This window comes from Lontra canadensis, unplaced genomic scaffold (assembly GCF_010015895.1).
Source record: "Lontra canadensis isolate GAN:19392208 unplaced genomic scaffold, GSC_riverotter_1.0 scaffold28, whole genome shotgun sequence".
Taxonomy (NCBI): domain Eukaryota; kingdom Metazoa; phylum Chordata; class Mammalia; order Carnivora; family Mustelidae; genus Lontra; species Lontra canadensis.
In genome coordinates, this window is record NW_022631022.1 from 3,123,034 (window position 1) to 3,143,487 (window position 20,454).

At 51.5% G+C, this 20,454-nt stretch overlaps 1 protein-coding gene across 9 annotated transcripts in view; it reads left to right on the forward strand.

Moving 5' to 3' along the window:
• Positions 1 to 20,454, forward strand: part of MEGF11 (multiple EGF like domains 11) — a 342,570-nt gene that overhangs the window by 276,191 nt on the left and 45,925 nt on the right. For all 9 annotated transcript variants that reach the window (XM_032864652.1, XM_032864653.1, XM_032864658.1 and 6 more), the window contains exons 9-10: positions 2,853 to 3,065; positions 10,207 to 10,381. In XM_032864652.1, coding sequence (XP_032720543.1) covers positions 2,853 to 3,065; positions 10,207 to 10,381 — 388 coding nt within the window. The remainder of the gene's footprint in view (positions 1 to 2,852; positions 3,066 to 10,206; positions 10,382 to 20,454) is intronic.

The window sequence follows — 20,454 nt, forward strand, 5'->3', positions numbered from 1 at the left end:
AAAACTAATTCCTGCTGTGATTACCCTTCTGTTCCACGGGCCCCGTTATTAGCATGCTTTGTGGAAAATTCATTAGCAGTCATTGCTTGATCTCTAAATAAATAAGTTGTTTAAATTGTGAGTAGAAAAAAAAAAAGAGGCTGATTATGTAAATGGATTAGGTTGTCAATATTTCATTTCCAGATTCTTTCTTTGCAGCTATGCAGTCAGTCACTTCCTAAATATGGCAGGTGGGGGAGTGCCCTTCAAGGGGAGTTCGCTGGCCGGGCCTCTGCACAGTCCTGCTGGGTGGCAGAGAGCAGGAATGTTCCAGTGAAAGCGGGGAGTTGTCAGGAGAGTCTCCTGGCTTAGGTTTCTTGCCCTGGTGTCTGAGATATCTGAGGAGAACCAAACTGAGGGACTTCTGGGAAAATCCATTCTGAGGCTGAAGAGGAGCTGGCAATTCAGATCGTGATTTTCCAGCCCTCCAATGCTTTGTGCCCTGCCCTTCTGCCTCAGTTTCCTTCTTTCCCTCACCCCTCCTCCTTCTCCTCCTTCTCCTCCTCCTCCTCCTCCTCCTCCTTCCTGTCTTCTACCTTCTCTCTCTTCTACGGACAACCTCCTCCTACTTCTCCCTTCCTCCCTCTGTTTTCTGTTCTCCTTCCCAAATGGAATCTTGGACTGGCTAAAATGTTGCAAGGTCTGCTGGGCAACAACCTCGGGTCATGTCAGCCATTTGAGCTTGGGACGCACCTCAGCTCTCCGAATCCCAGCCCCCTCAATTCCAGAGTGAGGGTGATGGGCATACCCTCTGCTTCAGGGACCCAGGGCCAGGCCTCAGGGCCTGCTGAGCTGGGAGCCCCTCTCTGGCCACTGCCCCAGTCTGTGGCCATCCTCATCCCTCATCTGCTGCCCCTCCATTCTGCCACATCCCTCCTTTTGCCACAGTGACTCTGTGAGGGGACAATGGGTGGCATCTTCTTTGGGGAAGCCCTCAAGTTTAGACCCCAGTCACTCTCCTCCTCTCCCTGTCATCGTGGGCACAAGGTGACAAAGAGAAGACAGACAGGCACCTGGTGCAGAGTTGCCAAGACTCGGGCCTGACACCCCAGCCCCCCTGGGCCTCAGACATTCACCACCCAGCTCTACAGCATCGCTGGGGCCTGGCCACACCATCACCCTCATGAGCAGCGCCTGAGGGCCCCCAGACACAGCTATCCCAGCCCAGCTGGGGAGAACAGCCCTGGCTCCAAGTCGTGACTCTCCAAGATTTAATAAAGAAGTTGGGGCTATGTTCTATTTTTTTTTTTTTTAAGCACCTTTTATAGCTCCCCTCCTCACCGTCATTGTGGAAGGCATGGCAAACTGGAAAATGGTTGTCTAGATGACAGAACACTTACAAATTCCTCAAGTCTTCTCCGGGGTTAACATTTGGAATTCTTCCCTGCGAGCCTTTTTATGCCAGCACCTGAGGCAGAAGGTCGGATGGCCTCTGTTCTGGGAACTTCAGAAAACAGAATTAATAAGAACATTCATCGTAACTAACATTTCTTCCTGAGCCCCTACCACGCGTGGGACACCTCTCCAAACATTTACACACCTTATCTCGTTTCATCCTCAAACAACCTGATGGGCTTTAGTCATCATCATCCCATTTTACGATGAGAAAGCAAATGTCAGGACTGACCTGCCAGCCCCACAGGAGCTGGGCCGGGATGTGGGTCATGCAAATCCCCAAGGCCATTTCCCAAGTCTCTGGGATGCAGGAGCCGCCCACCTCTTTTACCCTGGATGCCTCCAGGTGTCCCCCTGACCTTCAGGATCCAGGCATGGGGCAGTGATTCTGCACCCCTGGGGGATATCTCCAGTCTGGAGTGCAGGGTGTCAGGCGGTCAGCAGTGGGGGCCATGCTCCTCCACAGAGGACCCACAACCAGGGGCTGTGGGGCAGTGAGTGGAACGATGGTGGGTACGCTGGGAGCTCAGAGGAGCAGGCAAACTACTGACACAAAAGGAGCTCAGTCCTCCTTGGGTGGGGGCGTGCTCACCGGGTGATGGGCGAGGCTCAGCCTCTGCTTTGGACACCCCTCTCCCTGCCCCGTGTCGGAGGAAGAGGAAATCATTGCTGCTGTTGTGGGGGATTCTCCCATCCAGTGAAGGAGGGTTCCTCTTGTACTCAGGAAGGTTCCGCACTGTGGAGGAGACACGTGTCCAGTCTGACCAAGGGAGACTGGACATCCGCCCCAAAGAGTAGGGAAAAAAAAAACCCAGAAACGGTAGAAATGAAAGGACCACGTTTCACGAACCAAGATGCCACCGATGGGAAGATGAGCTGTCCTACCTACTGCTAAGAATGAAAACACTGATAATTAAACGATGACGTGCCGTCAGCTGTAAGACAGAATCCATGGCAGAGATGCCCAAATGTAGTTGGCAAACATAAGGTTTATTGTTTAATGGGTACAGACACTTCAGCTTGGGAAGATGAAAAGTTCTGGAGTTGGTGGTTATGATTGCTCAAAATGCGAGTGTCCTTAGTGCCACTGAAACGCAGTTGAAAGGGTAAATTTTATGTTGCGCATATTTTACTGCAATCAAAAAATGAAATAAAAACCACATTTCAGTCTTAGAAGCAATGAAATATGACAGTATGAACTCAGGGCCAGGGGCCCGAGGAGGGGACTGGGCACGAAGCAGGGACCTGACTGGGGGCCTGAACTGTCAGTGCTTCCTGGGGGATGAGAAGGGGGCAGGGGAGGCTGGGGTGGCATGCAGCAGAGCAGGCCCGGGCCTGGAGGCAGAGGGCGCATGCTGGCTGCATCTGGAAGGGGAGGGAAGGGGGCACAGCCTCAGTCCCGCTCTGTTGTCTTTCAGGTGCCAGGAGGAATGCCCCTTCGGGACCTTTGGCTTCCAGTGCTCACAGCGCTGTGACTGCCACAACGGGGGCCAGTGCTCCCCAACCACCGGCGCCTGCGAGTGTGAGCCTGGCTACAAAGGCCCGCGCTGCCAGGAGCGGCTGTGCCCCGAGGGGCTACACGGCCCAGGCTGCACCTTGCCTTGCCCCTGTCACACCGAAAACACCATTAGGTACGAGCTGGGGTCCAGGGAGCCCGGGGACGCTTGGGTGGGCAGGCCCTGGTGGAGAGGGGGCTTCTCAGGGCACAGACCCCCGCCTCCAGCCTGGTCACCCAGGCAGGGCAGCGAAAGAGCTGGGACCTGAGCAGTCACCTTTGCTGACTAGCCACTTTGCTGAAAAGAAGGGGAAGGCAAGGCCACACAGAGAGCCAGGGCCAGGACCCAAGTCACCTGCGTCTATCTGCCATACCCAGCTGCCAGCTCTGAAAGTGGGCCAAGCTGAGACCCGTCATGAAGGAGACAGGAGGGAGTTTGGGGATCCTTTGGGTGGGGTGGAGGATGGAGCCGCAGAGTCCCGCAGAGCTGGGATGGCTAGACTCTCATGCCACAGGCTCTGGGGGCATTGTCCCTGAGAAATGTCCCCTCCACCTGCTCTATATCTAGCTGAGCCATTTCCCAACCCCCAGAGGCCCGGAGACAAGACTACCAGGACAGAAGCAGAGGCTCGAACCACAGAAGGTCTGTACTGGAAGGGACCTTAAAGACCAGTAGGGCTCTCCTGGGGCCCAAAGAGGACTGTCCCAGCAGGCCCCAGCTAGGGTGGAGGAGCAGGAGGGACAGAGCTCAGGGCTGCCTCACCTCACCTGAAGCCAGCCCCAGGGGCTGCTTCCAGAGGAGCCTGAGTCTGGGGAACAGAAGAGCCAGAGCTGCCCCCGGACCCCCTCTTCTGCATCTCTTCACTTCCTCTCCGTGCACCAGTTAGCACCACCCTCTGGTAATAAAGGAGACTGTTGGCCCCAGAGAAGGCCTTCACGGCCCTTTATGTGGCTGCCTCTTATCTGGGTGGCGAAGGGTGGGGGAGTCTCCCTTCTCCCCTCGGACCTGCAGGACAGCCTGGGGAGGACTGGCAGCTCTGGGTGGGGGGTATTGCTGCCATTTGCAAACTAGAGATGCCTCTTCCTTGCAACCCTGTTGGTGGGATGGCCAGGACTTGGCCTCAGCCCCCTTCTTCGTTTCCAACCTTTGATTCTTCACAAATCCCCCCAAGAGCCTCTGGTCACTGCTAGTGTTATGGCTTAGGTGGAGTCTGTCCGTGGTTCTCAGTCCCCGGAGCTGAGTGGCTAGGGTTAGTGCCACCTGCAAGGTGGAGGGCTGGGAAAGAGGCTGTTGAGAGGGGCTCCGGGGCCAGCAGAGCAGGCTCATCTATGACCCAAGCACTCATTCCCTCAGTCATCCATTCAGCAAGCACCGAGCACCTGTAGGGCTGGGCCACAAAGAGGAAAAAGAGTCCCTCAGCTCCAGTCCAGCCCTCAGGAACTCGGGCCTGGAGCACTCATACACACTGAGCCCCTTCTACCTCGGTTCTGCAAAATACAAGACCGTACCAGTAGTGAGGCAGAGCTCTGTTTTATGGACTACTAAGACAGGAGAATGCAACCAGCTGAACCATGATGTACCATTGATTGTACAGCACACCCAGTATCTGAGATGTGAAGTGTAGGAGAAAGTGCATCTTAGAATCAGTGGCTCTGTGTCACTGGCTCCGCTGGGTCCCGACATGTGCCCAAGTGACTGTGACCAGGGTTGTGTGTAGAAAGCACCAGAGGAAACTGCTGTGGTGATCAGGGAAGTCTTCTTGGAGGAGGTGGCACCTGGGCTGGATCTTGAGGACAGGGTGAGAGCTCTAAGGCTCTCGAGACAGGGAATCCCTACAGCTGGGCAGAGGCTGGGCAGCTGCCTCAGCCTGTTGCACAGGTAGAGAACTGCAGCAGGAGCCCCCACCCCTGCTAGCAGCCAAGGGAAGACTCTCCCAGAGCCAGGAAGCAAGGTCCAGTGCAGGGAGAATCCCTGCCACAGAGATCCAACCACCCCCAAATTAAAGAGCTATTGTTTTCCTCCTGTGCCTGAGCAGCCGTGCCCTGCATAATTTATTCCTCCTCTGAAGGAGTCCTCGATGCATTATTAATCTGGAAGGACTCCCTCTTCTCTGCTGCTAATCTCAGCCCATCCAATATTGATGATTGTTTGCTTTACTGTCTTTAACACGTGTCCTGTCACAGGGACTGGGAGTCGGTAGCGTTTCTTAGGATCTAGGGCTCGAGGCCAGGCCCCTCGGTGTCTGCATGACACAGCTGTGTCACAGCACAGGCTCTTGGAGGGCAGGAGAGGCCTAGCCAGTCCCCCTCTGTGGCCTCAGCCTGGCACAGGGCCTGGCACAAAGCAGATCCTCTGTGAGAAGAATCATGGAATTCCTCTGAATCAGCCTACTCCTCTAGATGGTTCTGCTCCCAAGCTAATGTCTTATTTATTATTTATGTATTTATTTTTAGTGATTGGCACATTGGTCCAGTGACTGAACCCATGACACTCACATGTTTTCATTCAGTCTAAGTCAGACTTTCTCAACGTGGCCTCTGTTGACTTTTGGGGATAGACAGTCCTTTGCTGTGGGGACTGTCATGTGCATTACAGGGGTTTCAGCAGCATCCCTGGCCTCTCCCTACGAGGCACCAGTGGCAAGAACCAGCCCCCCAAGTTCTGACAGGCGAGACTATTTCCTGGGTGCGGATGGGAGAGGCAACGTAGTCCACGGTTGAGAGCCTGTGGCCTGATTGAACTCTCTAATGCAGCCCCTGGCTTTGTCCTCATGGCCACAGAGAGCACCTCCCTTCATGAGCCTTTGTCTCATTACAGAGCCTTCTCTTGGGAACCAAGAAAAGTAGAGGGAGGACTGTCTGATTCCTAATCTTGAGGAAGTTAAGCTCTCCTGGCTGGGGTCTGGGACACCTGAGTCCTGCCTTCAGAACTACTTCTGTCTGAGCAAATGTCCTGATAGGTGCACGTGTCCTCTAAGTATCTCAGTTTCCCAGTCTGTCCATCCCTTTCATCAGCCCAGTGGAGATAGAAGTTCTCTTGTGGTCTTTGAAGGTGAAGCTTCCACCCAACACCCTGAGAGATGGGGTGTGGGATCCCCTTCTAGAAGCCTAGCCTCCTCTCTGCCCTGGCTTCCAAGAGAGCTTACGACAGAGCTGCTCCAAGATGGTTTGCAAGGCCTAGAGTGTCTATCCTAGGGAGACAAAGTGCTCTCAGCCCCCAACCATAGGAAACCCTACTTGTCAAGCCCCAGCCTCTGTCTGCTGGTTGCCCCCCCCCCCCCCGCCGAGAGGCTGCTTCAAAGAGGCTGAATCCATGTGCCTGGGGAAGGAAGAAGTGGCTGGTGAGAGCCCCCCATCACTTCCTTCTCTTTATAAATGCTCTGTGGCACCCACAAAGGAACGAGCCTCCTTCGTAAAGGAATAACCTTGAGAGAGAGGGTGCCTGTGTCTCAGGCCTCTGTCATGTCTCCTCCACAATTGGATTGTCATGGATGAATTCTAGCAGCCACGAGGGTATATTACCTTTGAAAGATTTTATTTAGCCAACAGATGCAGCACTGATAGAAATCTCAGAGCAGCCAAAAAAAAGAAGGAAAAAAAAAAAGACAGAAAAATCCACCCTGAAAAGATGCCTATATTGTTCCGCTTTTGGCTCCTATTAACTTGTGATTAATCTATATCTGGGGGAAATGGCAGAAAGGCAAGGAAAAGAAAGAAAAAACCAAACCTAGAGCAAACTGAGCCAGCCTGCACACCACCGTTTATGACTTCTGCCTGAGCCTCACCAGCAGTCACTTGCTCACTGTGGGACCAAAGGGAATGGCTCTTTCCCCACAGGGCAGAGGGGAGCGGGGAGCAGGGGATGCCTGGAGAGATCAGATGTGAGGAAGGTGCCCAGTTCTGAGTCATAAACTGCTCCACCAGCCCTCGCTGCGTGCACTCGCTTCAAAGGGATTTCAGAGGTTTTATAATAAATGATAAGCAATCAAATTAAGAAACTAGAAATCTGGGTTTTTTACATAGAATTTCAGGGAGGGAGAAAGAAGGGATTTCAGAATCCATTTCGAGCTTTCTGGTTCTCAGAGTGGAAACTAAATTTGGCACAGAGCACAGCCCTGAGCAGCCAAAACACTGGTGGCTGAGACAGCAAGCAGGCACTGCAGGAGCACTGAGAAGTCAGTGTTTGCCCGCCGGCACGTGCCTGGTAGGCTTCTCCCAGGGTGGTGGTCCCTGTGAGAGCCAGCGCCTGCGGCGAGAGAATCCAGTGATGGGAAGAGCAGAAGCCTGCCTGAGACCCTTCTGGCATCGCGGGGGCTGGGAGGAGCTGATGGCTGCAGCCAAAGCTGCTGGGTCCCTTTGCTAGATCCACGTGTGTCTGTCTCCAGGACTGTCCCTGAGGCAGTCCCTCTAACCCCAGGGGAGGCCCCTGGAAGGTTGGATCCAAGAAGGGGATGGCTCAGACTGTTGAGACAGAGCGGCGTGGCTGTCTGTCTGGCTAAAGGTCAGGGCCACCACGTGGGGGCCGCCCCTGCCCAGAGCACCCATACAACCTACTGTTTCCCCCTCACAGTATGGGGCTCAAGGAGGAGTTTGTCTGGAGCCAGGAAAGTCAGGAAGTCTTCAAGCCCTCATCCCCCTACATGATTCTTCTTTTCTGCCTATTTACAGTTTTTCTTGCTCTACGTCTGTTTATAACAGAGGCTCAGTTTGGGGAAGTTCAAGAATACATAGAAATTTAAGAAAAAGTTTTGAATCCCTCTTAATTTCTCAACCCAGAGATGAGCCCCAAAACCATTTTGTTGTGACTTGTTTGTTCTTCATCTATGTCAAGATGTATATATAGATAGATAGGTATAGGTATCTCTATTTATATCTGTATCTATCTATATTTATATCTGTACCTATATCTATCTATCTATATATCTTTTCCCCATATTTTAGATCATGACTTTGTATATAACTTGCTTAATTCACTTCACCTTCTGTCACTAACAAGTCTGGAAAACATTTGAGTACTTCTCTGACATCCCTTCATATGAACTGTCATAATTCATTTAACGAGCCCTTTGTTGTCAGGGGCGACATGAGGCCATCAAACAGACCTGGGCTTGATTCCCCGCTGCCACTGACTTAGCTGTTTGACCTTGGGCAAGTCACATAACCTCCAAGTCCCCCATCTGTAAAATAGAGGCTCTCGTGCCCAACTTGCAGGCTTATCTGAAGATTAGAAATATGTGTGAAGTGCCTGGTGCTTTTCTAGCCTGGTCACATTATTGTTTAAATTTCTTGCACTGTTATAAATAATGCTTTAGGGAACATTTCTGTGCACAAATCTTTCCCCACAACTCTCATTATTTCCTTAGAATAGAATCTTAGAAATGGAATTCTAAGACCAAAGGGTCTGAATATTTTTAGAACTCTTGATACATAACCCCAAATAGTTTTCCAGAGCCCTTTATCAGCATTGAGTATTGTCTCTTAAAAAAAAAAATAACAAACTTTACTATTTTGATAGAGAAAAAGTGATATCCAGTTGTTAGTTTGACTTGGTAATTAACGAGACTAAACATTTTCCAAAATGATTATTAGCTACTTGCACTTACTGTTCAGGAACTGTCTGCTCCCATCCATCCCTCATTTTCTGTGAGAAAACCAGGGCTCCCGGAAGAGAGCTTGGCTGGGCTTCACACAATTAGTGTGTTCATTAATTCATTTGCCAGATATGTACTGAGCATCTCCAATGTGCCAGGGACTCTGCGGGGCCCTGGGGTACAATACAGAGAAAGGTGAAATAGACAAAAGGCCTTCCCCTTGGAGCTGCCTCCTGGTCGGGGAGACAGATGATAAGCAAGTCAATAGACACAGACAATAATTACTCGTAGCGAAAGTACTGTTCACTCCCAGATACTTAACTGGAAAGTGAATACAAGCCAGGCACTGGGGGTCCACCAGTGACCCAGGGAGATGAAGCCTGTGTCCTTGTGGAATTTAATAGAACCAAGACTTGTACCCAGGCTCCCCTGCCAGCCCAGAGCAAGCTGCTTTTGATCCTATACCTTAGCTGGGCCCCAGAGCTGAGAGGCGGGTGACACAGGGAATCTAGGAAGATTGGCTTGTCTCTACCATCCAGCATCTTCTCTGGAGTGTTCTCCATGGGTTCTCCCCATGTGCAAGAGATTGACTAGGGAGATAGCTTTGAGGGGAAATGAGGGGGGTACTGGGGCAGCTAGGAAAACATCAGACTGTGGTGTAGGTCTCACCGTGTGGAGGAGAGGGAGGGAAGGAAGGAAGGCTGGGTGGAAAGCCTTAGTCTGTATCACAGTTCTAAGAAAGACTGGCAAGATTGGGAGTCTTCAAGCCAAATTGCCATTAGAAGAGTCTCAGACATCCCAGGAATGCACCGACTTTAATACCCCTGCCCTGGTGTAGTTGGGAGCAGCCCAGGGAAAGGGTGGGCTCTGAGCAAATGTAATGATGGATTTCAGACACCGTAGCTGGGGCCATTGGGCGTTTACCCTGGCCACAGAAGCGCTGAGAAGCACCCGGTCCACACCGGCATCACTTCTGATCGTGAATGGATAGCAGCTGTTGGATCACACCTCTGCTAGGCAGGGGTTGCCCTACTCTCTAAGGGTCATGCCGGGCAGCCCCTGCCTCTGGCCTAGACAGAGAGGGAGTGGAGACGATCACACTCGCTCTGAAAAAGCACTAGCAAAGCCCAGTTGGAAGGTATTCTCTCCAGTGTAGACATTGCCAGAGGTGGGAGGCCCCATTTGCCCTGAGGTCTCATTTTACCTTAGCAAATGTCTGCAGAATATCTACAATATGCAGAACCACTGGGTCTCACTGTAGCGGACTTGTGCCTGCCCTCACACCAGGCATCTGCCCTGGGTACAAGGCTCTGCATTTCTAGAGAAGGGCTAGAGAAGGCACTAGTCCTAGAGAAGGGACTGAAGAAGGCTGCCTTCTTCTTTGGACTCTGTGTACTTATGTTAGAAAGAGCACTTCTTTGGGAATCAGAAGACTTGTGTCATAATCCCAATTTTGTTGCTTCCTTGCTATGTGACTTGAGGCAAATTATATAATTACCATGAGCCCTAGTTTCTTGGGGCCATTAAGGCCATGTGACTTTGGCACCTTCTGACAAGGCAATAAGCAATTTAACCTCAGGCCCTTCGATCCTGCTACCCTGGCGACCAGAGCTGGGATGGGCAGAGGGTGGGACGGGGCTGGCTCCCCAGCCAGACTGTCCTTTCTTTCTTCTCTCATCTGCTCAGCTGCCACCCAGTCACTGGAGCGTGCACCTGCCAGCCAGGCTGGTCTGGCCAGCACTGCAACGAGTCCTGCCCCGCTGGCTACTACGGCAACGGCTGCCAGCTGCCTTGCACCTGTCAGAACGGCGCCGACTGCCACAGCATCACCGGGAGCTGCACATGTGCCCCAGGCTTCATGGTAAGATGGGAAGGATCTCCCATGGCCCCAGGCTTCCCACCCCACACAAGAGTGGAGACTCTGGGAATGTGACCCTTTGCCCAGGGATGAAGGATGCGAGTTTCTGTTCTCAGAGATAGGACTTCTGACCCCAGAGCCCCCAGGCCGTTCTCGAAGGGCCAGTTCCCCGGTTTCTGTAATTGTGGATGGAATAGAAGGAGAGGGTCTTTCCATTGTCCCCTCCCCATGTAACACCAGTTGTCTTTGCGTCCAGCTCCTCCCTGTCTAAATTCAATGCACATGGTGTTTTACATCGTAATAACAACAGTACACACACACACACACACACACACACAGTTTTGCATTCTACTTGCTTTCACCCACATTTGCTGCCTGGGGTTCTTAATTATCATTTTAAATAGCTACATACCCCTGCAGGAGTTGCCGTACCCCCTCTCCCCCCAGTTTACTCAACCATCCCTTACTGCTGAGTATTGAGTTGTTTCCAATGTTCACAGCAAATGTTGCAATAAGCATCTTCCTACAAACAGCTTTTCCTCTCCTATTGAATTATTTCCTTAGGGTGAATTCCCAGGGTCAGTGGGCATAATATATTTATGGCTCTTGATGGATGTTGCCATATTACTTTCCTCAAGGGTTATATAAATCTATACTGCCAACAGCCATGTATGAATGTACCTATTTCAAAACAACTTTGCTAACATCCTTTTTTCTTTTCTTTCTTCTTTCTTTCTTTTTTTTTTTTTGTTTTTTGCTAATTATATCAGTAGAAAATGGCTCCTCAATGTTGTTGTTCTAATTTGCATTTCGCTGATTACTAGGGAGAGTGAACCTTTCCCCCGCGTGTTTACTGTTTGTGGTTTCTCATGAATTATGCTGGTTTTTATGAGGTTAGGGAACTTGACACTGGAAGTGGAATCTTGTTCAAAGGCGGGGCGTGCCCAGCAGGTCTGAGGACCCAAGCATTCATGGGGGCGGGGTGTGGGAGGAGGAATCCCCTGTGGCCATGTATTTTGCTGTGCTATAGGAAGTGGTTGGTACAGTATAGACCATGGTCTTTGGAACCAGACTGGGGTCACATCCTGGCTGTCCTCTATCACCGACTGTGTGACCTTGGGCCAGTGAGTTAACCTCTCTCTGAATCGGTTTCCTCACCTTTGGGATGGAACACCTGCCTTGCAAAATTGTGACCAGGTGGAGAGATAGGCCGTAGAAGGTAGCTCCTGCTGGTGCTGGCCGCACTTTAGTGAGTGTATGGAGGGGCAGTGGGCCTTCTGACCTTGCAGATTCTGATCCGGTCGAAGGGGGTGGGGCCCAAGCGTCTGCCTTTGCAACAAGTTCTAGGTGATGTCAGTGCTGCTGGTCAGTGGCCTCACACTGAGTAAGAAGGGGGTGGTGCTCAACTTGGACTGTGCCTTGGAATCACCTGGGCAGCTTTGCAAACACTAATGCCTGGGCCCCACCCCCGCTTTCCAGAGACACTGATATGTTTGGTCTAGTTGAGGCTAGTATGCTGCCAAGGGGAGACCCACTGATCTACAAGGAAGCCGTGCTCATGATGTGAAAGTGTGGCTTTGCCTAGGGACTTTTGTGGGCAAGTTTGTCGCGGGTAGAACAAAACTCTGCCTGGTTCCTTCTTCCTCCTCCCTAGTGCAGGTGAAATTGAGTAAAAATGAATTCTAGTGACATCTTTTTTTTTCTTTTGAAGATATTATTTATTTATTTGACAGATAGGCAGAGAGGCAGGCAGAGAGAGAGAGAGGAGGAAGCAGGCTCCCTGATGAGCAGAGAGCCTGATGCGGGGCTCAATCCCGGGACCCTGGGATCACAACCTGAGCCAACCTAAGCCAAAGGCAGAGGCTTCAACCCACTGAGCCACCCCGGTGCCCCTCTAGTGACATCTTTGAAAGAGAAAGAAGTCAGTTCCTCCTGAAGGTCTCCTTTCTAATTTACCTTCATTGGTGTGAGCTCTGGCCATCGCTTCCACAGAAAAATGGAGTGCCCTCGGTTTTGGGCTTTGGGTAGGAGAGAATAGTTGGTTGGGATTAAAAATCTTACACAGTCAAGTGATCAGGAGATGGAAGCAGAATTGAACTGCCCACACCAGAGCCATTAGTGGGGCCTTCTGACCCTGGTCCCAGTTTCGCTACTGTGACTTTGGGCAGGTGGCTTTCTCTCTCAGGGTCCCAGTTCCTTCATCTGTAAAGGATAAGTGTGCAGGGGAAATGAATACACTGGTTTCTAAAATGCTCCACAATGTGGACTCCATGGACTGAGTCAGGAAGCACACCCTTATGGAGAAAATAAAGGGAAGTAGGAGCAAGGAGGGGATATGTGTGAGAGAGAGAGAGTGTGTGTGTGTGTCTGTCTGTCTGTGTCTGTGTGTTTGCCAAAGGAAAGGTTGTATACATTGTATATGGGCCTAACGAGAGTCCCATGTTCCTTTTCCTCACCCCAGCTGCCTACCTGGTCATTGTTCCTCAGTAGAAGGAAGAATTAGCCCCCTTCAAGGGCTAGAGAGGCCAGTGTCTGTGTGCCCACTGCCCCCAGGCCAGGGCTCCTGCAGGCTGGAGGCCAACCCACTGCTTCTCTTCCTCCCATCTGGGATGCAAATGACTTCCTGCCCTTGAACTTTAGGAGACTTGGCACTTGCAGGAATCATCTCTTTGTGAAGTCCCACCTGCCTGGGGCTCGGGGCTAAGACAGATTGTAAGCCAAACTGCCCTGGTGAGACCCTGTGAATTCTCATCCGTCTCCTCCTGCCCAGCCTCATTATACCTGGAAAGGCTCTTCTGCGGCCCTGTTGGGTGTTGAGCAGGAGCTGCTGGAGGTGATTACAGAACAGTCAATTGTTCTCATCCAGCGTGACTCATTCCTGCATGCACCAGACTCCAAGAGGGAACTCATTACTGTTGCCTTTACCCCAGCTTCTGAATGAATGCAACTTCCTGCAATTAGCTAGCTCTGGTCAGGGTCAGGGATGAGGCAATCAGCAGGGCCGACTTGGCTGAGACCCTCTCTAGAATGCCCTGCCATCAATAATAATTAGCAGTGCCTTTATTTGCTAGTTAGTCTATAAATTTATGCAGCTGCCCGTTTCCTTGAAAGATTTTTAGGATGAGCAGTTAATTAGTTAATTAAAAGAGCCCTTTTCTGAGTGTTTGGAGACCTCCATCCTAGGCTCACTAACTTTGGACATGTCCCCTCATTTTGCTGCGCCTCAGTTTCCTCCTCTGTAAGATGGGAGTCACGTCCATCCTGCCTGCTATCGGATGTGAGTAGCAAACATGGCAATGGATATGAGGCCACATCTCCAGCTGGCCCCTCTCGCCAGAGCCTGTCCTGCCAACTGCTGTACAGGGAGGATGCCAGGATAGCTTTAGGAAAGCAGAGTCTCTGAGGGCTGGGAATGGCCTCAGACTCAACAGAGATGCGAGGAGCACTACTAGAGTGTTCTGGAACCACCCCAGGGAGTCCAGTGACAAGCTCCAGCCAGGTGATCCCCAACCTCTGCAGAGGCCATGAGAATATGCGGCAGGAGCAAGCCCCACCTGGCGATCCAGGTGTGCTGGCCCTCACACTCTTTCTCCTTCTTTCCCAGAGCACTAGACATTTACTCTGCCAAGGACTTGGGGAGGGGCAGCTAGGGGTATGGAAAGGGCTAATCAGATATCCTTCTAGTCTTCAAAGAGCTTGTGCTTAGCGATAATCATATTCACACCAGTAGCAAACACTTAGGAGTCCTTGCTGCATGCCTCATCTCTCTCCCTCACAAGAGCGTGATGGAGGTGCGCTTTCATGTTCCCCAACTTGAAAATGAGCTGAAGTTCAAACAGGATAAGTGACTTTGCCCAGGATCACAAAGCCACTGAACTCTCACAGGTTAGATGATAGACTTTAATTGACAGGTCACCATGGAACCACACAAACCTGAGTTCAGATCCTTACCCTCCAATTCCCACTCTGCCTACTGGCAAGTCACTTCCCCTGCCTAAGCCCAAGTTTCCTCATTTGTTAAGAGAAGACTTTGTCATGAGACTGAGAAGCTTCATACGGAAAGTTTGCCATTCAGTGCCTGGGACACAGTAAGCACCCAGTAAAATGGTAGTAGTTATTGGTGCACGAGAGGAATAGTGCTTCTTCTAAGCCCAGCACCCCTCCCGTCAAGGAGAGTGTCAAGATGAGCTACACCCAGGGGTTCTGTTGGAGCAAGCACAGTCATGAATACTTACAAGTCCAAGCAGGTCCACCCAAGCACCCGTGGGTCACCCTGAACAGTCAGTCTCAGGAGACATTGTGGGGTGAGCACACCTGTCAGTGTTTGGGGAAATGGACATAGGGCTGGGGATAGGAATAAAGTCTAAGCATTGTATATGTTAGCTTGGCAACAACAGTGGAATCACGAGGCGTGCTTTGCTAAATTGCATTGGGACTGCTGGGTGGGGCAAAAGAATCCTGAACTGGAAGGTGGGAAACCAGGTTTCCAGCTCTGGTTCTGCTAGCTTTCAGGACTTCCGTTTCTTATCTGTAAAGTGGGAATGATAGTCTCTATCCAACAGGAACAGGGTTATGGGAACCAGTCATTAAAATGGGAGGGCTTCATATTGGCAGTGGCATTGTGCCAGCACCTTGGACAGCGACCCCGAGGCTCTCTTCCAAGTTTGCTCTGGTTCTCTTAGAACCTAGGGTCCTCACCCAGTCAGAACACCAGGGGCAGCAGGGGCGGGGAAGGGCAGAGTGAGGGTCCCATGACTGGGGGCTCAGGCCAGCAGAGTCCTGTGTGTGTTCACGTGAAGGATAATCGAGGACTTGAGGAGGGAAAAGCTGAGCTGTGGTTGAAGGGACTAGGAGAAGCTGGCCCTCCACTTGGAAGCTGAAATCACATCATCCTTCTCCATGGCTTCTCATTACCCACCAGACAAAACTCAAACCCCATTCCTTTGTAACCTGCCCTTAAAACTAGTTAGTCCACCCTAACCACCTCCTGCTAAGTCCTGCCACAAACCTGTCCTATGGCCACACATAACTCACATTTCCCCAAGCACAGTGTCTGCTTTGAGGCCTCTGCCTGTGCCTTTTCTCAGGCTTTTCCCTCCTCCTAGAATGCCCTCCCCATTGTCCTTATCTTAGCGGATGAAAATCATTCTCAGCCTTTCAGGGCTGAGATCAAAGGCTGCCTCTTCCATGAAGCCTTCCCTGAATAGTCCTGTCTTCAGAATTAAGCCTTTCATCTCCTCTGTTCCCACAGCAAGTGGCTATGCTCAGAGTCTGTCTCCCTCCAACGCCGTACCCACTCTCCCAACTGCTTGCCTCCTGGTCCATGTTGGCCATATGACTATCTCACTCAGTATACTCACTTTGAAATCAATGAAATTTGGGGGAAGAGCAATGAATGCCCTGAAAGCAGAAGTTTTCAGAAGTGACCTTCATAGGAAGGAAGTTCATGGTATTTCTTGAGGGGCCATGCCACCAGGGTTGGTGCTTAAAAATACCCATTGTCTTCTCTGCAGTTCAGATAAACAGGTTTTGGCAGTGGACTAGAACAGCTGTTCCCCAGCATTCTCTCTGGGGTTTTTTGCGGGGTGAGCAGCAAATAATGTGAGCTTCTACCTTACTCAGTACTAAGTAGTGGTTACTCAGACTCTGGAGCCAGATTCCTTCCCTTCAAATACCATCTTTGCTGCATACTAGCTGTGTGACCTTGGGCAAGATATTTTACCTCTCTGTGCCTTTGTTTTCTCATATATGGAAGGGGAGTAATAATAAAGTCTGTTGGATTACTGGGCTGCTTAATTAGTATGTATAAGGTTGCTAGAATAGCCGGCATATTCATATTCTTCCAGCAAGAGTGAGCGTATCATCATCATCATCATCATCATCATCATCATTATTATCGGCAGTGCTGCCACTGCTGTTGTTGTTTACCCCACGGGGTCCCCTACCTAAAGAGACTCACTGGTCCTGGCGCAAAGGCCTTCTTTGGGGGTACCAGGAGAAAGGGAAGCAAGAGGAAGAGAGTAGAGTTAGTTGAAACTTCCTTCTGGTTGGGAGCAGCAGAGTTGACGGGGGCTCTTGGGTTCCCAAGGGCAGCCACAGAACAGAAAATAGACTTTCTCATCATGGGAGGGGGCAGGGGAGAAGGCCAGCTTCTCAGCTCCTCCACACGCCTCTGCTGACCAGCTTTCCTTAATTAAGGCCACACCTAGGTGGCCAGGCTGATGAAGCGTCCTCTGCTGCTCTCGGATTAATTGCTGCCACCTTGGCACCTGCAGCACGTGGCCTGTGAGGTCGCCAGAGCAGCAGAGCCTGGATTTCCGGGACCTCCTCCCTGCGTAGAACCGTGTGGCTGGGAGATAAGGGGACCTCTGGCCATGGCTCAGCACAGATGCTCCCTGTCAGCTCTGGCTACAATGGGTACGGCGAGCCTGGGAGGCAGGAGAGAGAAGCTCGGTGTCCCCACCCATGGGAATCGGGGCCTATATTTCTCCCCTGGATGACAGAATTTCTATTACCTTAAAGGGCTCATCTATTTATGCTGCAATTTTTTGAAGCCCTGTCTGCTGTTATTGAACCCTGCGTGCTGGCGAGGGGAGCGGGCACTCCATCACCCAAATGAACAAACTCGTTTCCACATTTTTCTCCCTTTCCTCTGTGCTGTCGCTAGGTCAGTCGCAAACCTCAGCTGCTCGGGCCAGGGAAGGCAGGACAAGGGTGAGAGTTATGAAAATCCAGATCAGTGAAGCAGTGATTGAGTTTTCCTCCAAGGTTTCCAGTGTCCTTTGAGATGTCACTCTCCCCCAGCTCCCATCCCAGAGCTGGACAAAATGCGTAACTGGAAGTCAGGAGGGAGGACAGCTGCGGGGCCAGAAGAGAAACATGGACTGGGGAAGTACAGCCAGGCGTGTATAGAATGTGTGTGTTTCCTGTTCTGATTGTTTTGTTCTTTTTCAAACCGGAGGTCTGCAGGCTAGTAGCCCTATGCTTTCCATGCCCCATCCCTGCCCTCTGCCATTGACTAGCTTTCTAATTATAATAAAAGATTTTCTGGCTGCTGCACTAGAGATGAGGAATTCACCCTCCAGCTGCCCTGCCCCTGTGAACAGAGGAGCACCAGTAGTGCAAACGAGCAGAAGTGATTGAAAAATACAAACACATACGCACCCCACTCCAGCACTCCTGTCCTAGCTCCATCCTCGCCTGCCGGGTGGCCTTGGCCCAGTTACTTATGCTTCTCAAGTCTTGGTTGTTCATCTACAAAATGGGGTAAATGACGGTACTGTGTTCTAGGGTTCTTAAGATTGAATTAGGTAAATATATACAATGTTTCAAGCCAAGGCTGGCATGTAGCAAATGCTCAATAAATGATTGTGGAGGTCCCTGACAGAGTTGTGTAGGGATGGTGCACAAGAGGTCAAAGGCATGGACTTTGGGGTCGGACCAGCCTGGATTGGAATCCCGTGTCTGTTCCTCAGCTGTGTGTACTTGGGTGATGTACTCAGCCCCTCCGAGTACCTCCTTCTCTTGAGTTTGCTGTCCCCAGAGCAGATATCTATGGATTTTTCCCAGGGCAGAGAGGGATGGGGCTGGGGGAACGGTCACCAGAGTGTTAAATCATGTTGGCAATTAATCCACAGAGCAAAGTAAGGAAAATTGGGTTTATGTCACTAAGGCAGAGTCCAGCCTTCCCGCTCTGGGACCCCGTGGTTTGTGGCTTTATTAGGGAAAACCGCTGACTCTTCTGTTCCAAAAACATAACACCGCCATGTCACGCCATCCTCTCACTGCCCTACTCCTCACGTCTTTAACAGTGCCCTCGTTATTGGGGTCTGGAGCTGGGGCTTTGGTCCAGGCCTGGAGCCTGGAGCTCTCTGCAGGCAGGCAGAAGAGGGTGTGGGAGCTGAGGCGTCCATGCTTAGAGCTGCTGCCGTGTTCTTTTTGTCCAAGTCTCTGGAGTCGATGCGATTTCTGCCTCTGCCGACTCCAGGGTCCACCACCCCACAGATTCAGGAGGGTAGGTCAGAGGAGCTGACCTGAAGGGTCTGGAGGAAGCTGACAAGCGGGGTGTGAAGGCCCACCCTTGGAGCACTGGGGGACTGTGGCAGGCCCCCTCCTCTTTGTTACTTTGTGTAATCCTCACAACCGCCCTGCAGGTGGGGTATGTCAGGATCCCCAGTTTGCAGATGAGGAAACCAGGGCTCAGAGAGATGAAGTGCCCTTCCCTGGTTGGTAAGTGGCCACCAGGAGCTGAGCCTGTACCTGTCTGAACCCAGAGCCTGCACTTTGAGCCACAAACCTAAACCATCTGGAAAGGAGAGGGTTGTGGGTCTGTGGGAAATATAAGCAGCTTGGAGACCCTCTAAGGCCTTTTCCGAGGAAGGGGACAGTCCCAGCAACCTCCTTTCTCAGTGGGAGCCTAGTGCCCTCCCTTGCTTTGTCTTTGAGGAAAGGTCGGCTGGGACCCTCAGTCTCCCTCCCTGCTTTGGGGTGGCCCGGCCACCTCACACCTGGGCTTGTTAGGCTCACGGCTCTCCCGTGAGGAAAGCAGGGTAAGAATCGTTAGCTTTGTGGCACAGACGAGGAAACCGAAGTTCAGAGCGGTTAAAGTCTTGTCCAGGGTATCATGACTTGTGAAGACATCAAGCTGGGCCTCGAACCCAAGGCTTATGGCTCCAAGGCCCTGCTTGCCTCAGGACGGCTGTGTGGGGAGGGGAGGTCAGTACTGAGGAGAAGGCCAGCCAGGAGGCCGAACTGGGCTCCAACCCTGCCTCTGTCGCCACCTCGTTATTTGACCAAGTCACCTCACCTCTCTGTGCCCTAACTTCATCCTCTATGAAGATAGGTGTTCCCTGTCTTCTGGGGCGGATGTAAAGCTGAAATGAAACACTTCTGGGAAGGACTGGAGGAAGGGCCAGGGTGTGTGCACGGGGAGGCTTGACAGGGAGCAGTGGGCCCCAGGCCCGAAGACTGACCCCCTCGCCAAGCTGGCAGGTCTGGAATAAAGGATGAACCCACGCCCCTCCTGCCCCCCTGCCCTCCAGCTCCAAGACCCCGCCTAGCCATCTCCCCACTTAGTCATTAGTGCCAATAATCCCATCTGTGGGAGTAATTATGCACCCCGGGAGGGGAAGGGATTCCTGCCAGAAGATGTGATTGGCCTGGGTAATGAAAGATGTTGCAGAAAAAGACCATGAATAAATTACTTCAAGGTGGGGTTAGCTAATAGGAAACTAACAATGGGGGTAAATACACACACACACACACACACACACACACACACACCCTCAAAAATTTTTTTCCAAAAACAGTACTAAATAATTGTCCCCTCTCCTCAAAGTTCTGAGGAAGGGTGTGAATTCCTAAGACCGGCACAGGGGAGCTAGGAAGGGGCACCCAAGCCTTCAGGCCCAGGTGGCCCAGATGAGCAGGGCTGGAGGGAATGTGAGGGAGAGAGAGGGAGCAGAGCAGGCAGGGCCTTGTGTGCCAGAGTGGGGTCCTGTGCTGAATTTAGCAGGCAAGAGGGAGCCCCTGAGCAGGGGCATGACAAAACAGTGCTGTACTTGACCTCCATACCCCGTGTGGGGAGAGGGGGACATCATTGTCTGAGAACTCAGCATACAGTACGTGCTCGGTAGTTGCGGGTTCCCATTTCTCCCCGTGGTTCTTAGGTAGAGGCTTCTTGGCTCAGTGGGGAGAGCATGGGGGAACCCAACTTTGAAGCTCACCAACTGGGTGAGGGGAAACAGGGCAGGCACCATGAACATGGCCCAATGCAAGAAACTCTCAGTATCTCTCCTTACCTCTGCTGTGGCCAGGGCACTTGGGAACCATGTGTAATAATCAAGATGCCTAAAACAGTATGGCACTTCCTCAGGGCCAGGCCTGTTCTGAGAAGATTACATGGGTCAATTTATTTAATCTTCAGCACTACCCTTGGAGGAAAGATCTACATCCCCATTTTATAGATAGGAAAACTGAGACACAGAGAGCTTAATAACTTGCCCCAAGTTTGTCAGTTATCCCTGGTTAAAACTGGAAAAAATAAAATGCCCAAGGTCCCATTGGAACCTCTATGC